This window comes from Quercus robur, chromosome 7, assembly GCF_932294415.1.
Source record: "Quercus robur chromosome 7, dhQueRobu3.1, whole genome shotgun sequence".
In the NCBI taxonomy this organism is placed as follows: domain Eukaryota; kingdom Viridiplantae; phylum Streptophyta; class Magnoliopsida; order Fagales; family Fagaceae; genus Quercus; species Quercus robur.
Genome location: NC_065540.1, coordinates 14321473 through 14326854, shown reverse-complemented (window position 1 = coordinate 14326854; position 5382 = coordinate 14321473). Strand labels below are relative to the sequence as shown.

The 5382-nt window shown below is 34.1% G+C and overlaps 1 protein-coding gene and 1 pseudogene across 1 annotated transcript; one reads left to right on the top strand and one right to left on the bottom strand.

Moving 5' to 3' along the window:
* LOC126692394 (uncharacterized) lies at positions 1-1968 on the top strand. The gene is made up of 2 exons (XM_050387987.1): positions 1-1112; positions 1411-1968. Exons 1-2 carry the CDS (start codon positions 212-214, stop codon positions 1758-1760), a joined length of 1251 nt encoding a protein of 416 aa, XP_050243944.1. The 5' UTR covers positions 1-211; the 3' UTR covers positions 1761-1968.
* Positions 1969-2788: 820 nt separating this feature from the next.
* LOC126691050 (uncharacterized) lies at positions 2789-4661 on the bottom strand (annotated as a pseudogene).
* Positions 4662-5382: the final 721 nt, after the last annotated feature.

Genomic DNA, 5382 nt, shown 5'->3' with positions numbered 1-5382 from the left:
GTAATGAAATTTGTCTCTTGTAATGTTGCTTTTATTCTATGCTTTTGGCAATGGAGGAACTGGTTACCTCCGAGTTACTTCCTGGTCCTCGTAAAGTCCTAATTGTTTCGCTGACAAACTTTGAATCCATCTCTACCATTATTCTAGTTATATATTGCATGCCAATCTTTGGCTACCAAAGTTAGCCTATCCCTCTCTCCCTCATTGAACAATGACTCATTCACACAATGCAAATTCTGGGTGTTTCTCCAACATGGTACGCAGGATTTCATGCCTTAAAAGTCTCCCAACTCACCCAGCCGATTATGTTACTAGTGACTCAAAGACAAGCAAGTCTGAGGAGATTCAGAAAGAAAATCCAAAAGCTGAGGCTGCAATCCAAGCTCCAGGTAACCTAGGAGTCGTGGCAAGACTAATGGGCTTAGACTCATTGCCAGAGACCAATTGGGTTCCAAGAAAAGGACCCCAAGACTCAGTTTTGCGAAGCAAGTCAGTGAATTTTGCGGATTATATGCTGGAGTTTGATTTAACCCAAGCTCAGCATCGCAGAGTTAGGACCTCGGTGTCATTTCGTGAGGTTCCAACTTTGTCACATCAAAAGAGCCATGATTTCTTGGTTGTGTGCCTGAATGAGGTGGATGAAAGTGAAACCAAGGGATCAATGAGGACCAAAGTGAGGAAATCTGAGATGGGTTTTGGAGATATGAAGCAGAGGAAGGAACAGAGAAGCAAGAGCAAAGAGAATATGAGGGCGAGTCAAGTAAGCAACAAGATCTTTAAGTTAAGGGATGAGCCTAGGAGAGTCTCAACCAAGTTCAACCTATCTTCAAAAGCTGGTAATGGTAGTAGCAGCAATGGAGCTAAGCGTTTGAGCCTTGTTCCAGCTCCCAAGAAGAAAGAGTATAGAAATAATGTTGCAAGTTTGAAGGCGAAAAGCCCATCGAAGCCAATAAATCAGAAGAAACTGTTGGTTGAACCCAAGTTCACAAGGAGAAGAAAAGTTCAGCATTTAGCTGTGAAAGTAGAGCCTGACTCTGACTCTCAAAATTCAAGTCCAGTATCTGTTCTTGAAGTCAGTGACTGTATAATACAACAAGAAAGTCATATATCAGGTTTGTTTTCTGAATAAGGCTATCATTTTAGAAGAAAATATCTTGTTATATGCAATTTCAACAACATCCTGTTAGGAAAATGCTAAAACTACTCCTAACTTACAAACTGACCTCATAATAAATAAATGTAGCTGGTGCCATTTCAACAATATATAATAAATGAATATCAAAATTACTTTTTGTGATTGAAAATACATCATTTGTAAGTCTTTTAAGTTTTAATGTGTACTAAAATTTGTAGTACATACCGTGTAATGATATCTTCTAACTTCTTGTTCTTTGGTGATATTTATTACAGAAGTTTCAAGGCCCATGGAGTTGAATTTAGAGAGAAAATCTACAGCAAAAGTTTCTTATACTGATGATCCTAGAGTCGGATCAATCAAGAGCAAGGATTGCGAATCAATGGATATTTCAGAAGCACAGTATTACAGGGAAGTGTTGGGGAAGCTTTTTAGGTTGACAGAAAATGATACTAAAGAGTCAAATTGGAAAGCAAAGAATTTCCATGGATGTGAAGAATTTGAAGAGGTCTGCATGGAGTTCGAGCAACAAGTTCTTGATGTACTACTAAACCAGGTTTTAGATGAACTTGTGGAAATTCCATATGAAAATTTCTTATATACAATGCCTGAAGAAACTCTATAAAATCGTGTATAGAGTTTCAAATTTGACACTTTTGAGCTATTTACATGTGATTTATAAACATTTGATGCACAACAGTATGAAGAAAGCATATTACAAGAAAGAATACGATTCTGCAAGATACCAGGCACAATGTAACACAATATGATTTATTCAAACTTTCACCTCATGACCATGATTCATGAGGTTAACAGTTTCAACTAAATTTCAATTTGACAAAGTCCAGAGAGGTAGAAATATATCCTTCCGAGGATTTACAAATTGAGTTTTGTTTTGTTTTGTTTTGTTTTGTTTTTTTTTTTTTTTTTTTTATTTTATTTTATTTTTTTTTTACCTCAGTACTACCAAAATGCAGAAAAGCAAATGAATCTTGAAATAGAGATCTAGAGAAATGAGCAATGGTGTTTCTCAACTGTAAATTATAGTGCTTATATGGGAGTATCAACCTAAGATCTAATTGAGAATGTCAATTGACACATGTTGGTTAGCATTTTATCAAGGATTATCGAAAACTTGAAAAATCTTTACACAACTCACAAGTAGTATCTTTGATTACAAGGACTTAACTATTAATAAAATCACAAAGGTTGATCTGTTGCTACAGACTGATTGGCAGATAATGCTTGTTATAGCAATGATGCCAAGTATTCAGCCAAAGAAATTCAGAAAGAGGGCTATTAGGCACACTAATCTCTTTATCAAGGTATAGAGCTACAATTGATGTATTTGATCTCTTAGCACATAAACCTACAAACACCTACTATGTGTATCAATTTCAATATTGAAATTGAGGACACAAACAGTAAAGAGAAGTAATCCTTAATGATGTATTCAAATGAAACTGAATACATCTTTCATCACTGCCTACCATTTGAATATAAGAGAGGAAATCCCCTGCAAAGCAATTGGGACAGCAGACACCAATTGTAGTGCCTACAGATAAATATATTGCACTACCTTTTTCAAGTAGTTGAAAGCGCTTACATGCTAACATACTAAAAACCATTAGGCCAAATTAACACATCCAAGAATCAATAGAAGACATCAGGGTGTAGGGAAGCGCCTCGGGATGGAGTTGCTTTGCTGAGTCTGTTGTAGATGGCTTGACGTTAAAAAATTCTTCATTTGCTGATTTTGTCTTGTCAATGCAAAATTCTTTGCCTGGTACCACATCATACAATCAAACAATAATCATCAGACTAGAGAAAATCAAATTTGTTTTTTATTTTATTTTTTTTATTGTTAAAGTAGACATATAGTTAATTAAAATCATGCAATGACTGTAGAGAAAGCAATGATCTAAAAAAAATGACCAATGCAGGAATATTAAGTTCACAATTTTCTGAACATTTTCTTTCTAATTCCAAACATCATATAGCCATGAAAAACTCTGCAGATGACATAGAAAACAAGCTGAAATTCTGACCAAACATATGATCATATACAGAGTCAAGAAATTATGGGGTCTGTGAGCTAAACCTGTAAATTTCTCAGCCCAATTTGGTACTGGGACACCAGTTGTTGCAACTCCAATTTTTGTTTTTCGTACTCTTTCTGAAGTTCATGTTGGATAGCCACTGCTTGCTTGAGCTTTGTATTTTCATGAAAGAGTGCATCTCCATGTTCAAACACCTGTGAGAATTTAAAAACAGTGGAAAAAAATTAAAAATTACCTCCTGCTAATGTTGTTCAAATAATCTTGTAGAGAAACGCAATAAATAAGTTAAGAGTTCTTACACATTGTAAACCCTTCGATGGACACAAGTTCTTCCTATAGATTAGGGACCCCACTGTAATTAACGAATGTTTTCTTTTCATAAAATCCTTCTATCAAGAGTTATCAACGACAGGTTTCACTAAATATCTATTCACAAATAGCCTTTTCTTGTTGTTTAAAGTGACAATTAGACTTCTAATAGGTAAAAAGAATATATAATAATTAACTTATTAGGAAAAAAACTCTATACATGGGGTCATATTAAGCCTCTTAATGGAGATTTTTGCATCAGCATCTTATTTTTCTAAAATAAAGAAACAAGCTATTACATTGATTACATTTTATTCCAAATTTTAAGGGGTCAAATTTAAGCATAGAAAGTTTATGGAGAAAATTATATGAAATGGCCAAACTACAAAAGATAAATTGTAATTTTCTCTAAATTTAACAGCAACAGAATGATAACAAGATAAACAACCTCGTTAATCCCTGCAGTTGAAAGTTCCCAGATGGATTTCTTGAAATTCTCAAGCAATCTTGAAGCACGAGCTTTACCATCTTCTACAGTGGAGGCCCTCAACATTTCTCTAACAAAGAGCTCAGCCCAATGATCAATGCTGTCCATGGGATTGTTCTGTAACTTCTGTTTATATAAGAAAATATCAAGTTGGGCTCAAAAGCTTCTTTAAGCAATAAATGAGTAAAATTGCCAATAAAAAAGAAAAATTCAAGCCCAAAACATTTAAGGAAATCAAAATCGTAGAAACCCCATAAGAGATTATCTTAAAGAAAACAAAAAGAAAGTGTAGCATAAATGTAAAATAAAAAAAGGAGCTTTCTTTATGCTCTGTTTGTTTACTAAGAAAAAGTTGGATAGTAAAAAGAAAAGACTTTTAATTTTTAATCTCTAATTTCTCATTTGGAACCCAGTAACTAAAAACAAGTATCCCACACAACTAGTTTCTTTTTCTTTCCTAAGTATAAAATTAAACAAGAAAACAAGAAAGCAAATACTATATATTGTATTGAGAACTCAAAGAGTTGGAGACTTTTATTCAAACATGAAAGGAAAAGAATAGAGAAAATGAGAGTACCCTTGAGAGAGAAGTAGTATTAGCGATCGTGAAGTGAGAGCTAACAGCGATTCTTTTTTGAGAATTGAGAATTTTCAATTTTTGAGAGCTCTTCGTTTGAATGGTGAAGAAGAGTGAGTCTACGAGAGGATATGGCTCTTATAAACCGACCTAGTAAATTAGTTAAGTTAGTTACTTCCCGCTACTTTTGGGTTTTGGCTTTTTTCAGCTTCGGTCAAAGTGATCAGCGACCGATAATTTGAGCCACGTTAGCATTTCTTTAGTCTTCGCTTAATTAGTATACAATGTTCATAATTTCACACATAATAGCAATATTTTTTTAATTAATGTTTGTATTTAAAATATGAAATAGATGATGTGTATGAGACGATGTACAATACAGTGTCTCTGTATGTGAATGAGACTATGAGAGAATCAATGCCCTTAACAGAATGGGTGCATTAATGGAATATTATCATATGGATTAGTGGGTCAATCAAGTTATTGTGAAAATTATTTTGTGTAGCGTTACTCAGGTATGATGGGTACTGGGTAGTAGGTTGTTGTTGTTTTTTGCTGAAAGGTTGTGTTTGTTTCATCCAAAATATTTCCATGTTGACCATCTGAAAATAATTTCCCCCAATTTTAGGTGGTCAACATGGAAATATTTTATTCCCTAAAAAAAAAAAAAAGGAAATATTTTAGGTTGGCTATAAAATTTAGGGCATTTTGGTGTAAAATGATTTTTGCCTTTATTTTCGGGCAAAACATTTTATGCCTCTCATAAAACACAGTAGCCTTTGCCTCCACCCTCCACTATTAGCATCTGATGTTA

Excerpts from the sequence above, each read along its gene's own strand:
- LOC126692394 (XM_050387987.1), top strand. The coding sequence starts at position 212 with ATGACTCATTCACACAATGCAAATTCTGGGTGTTTCTCCAACATGGTA. Across the intron at positions 1,113-1,410 it reads ACAAGAAAGTCATATATCAG|AAGTTTCAAGGCCCATGGAG; the intron begins GTTTGTTTTCTG and ends TATTTATTACAG.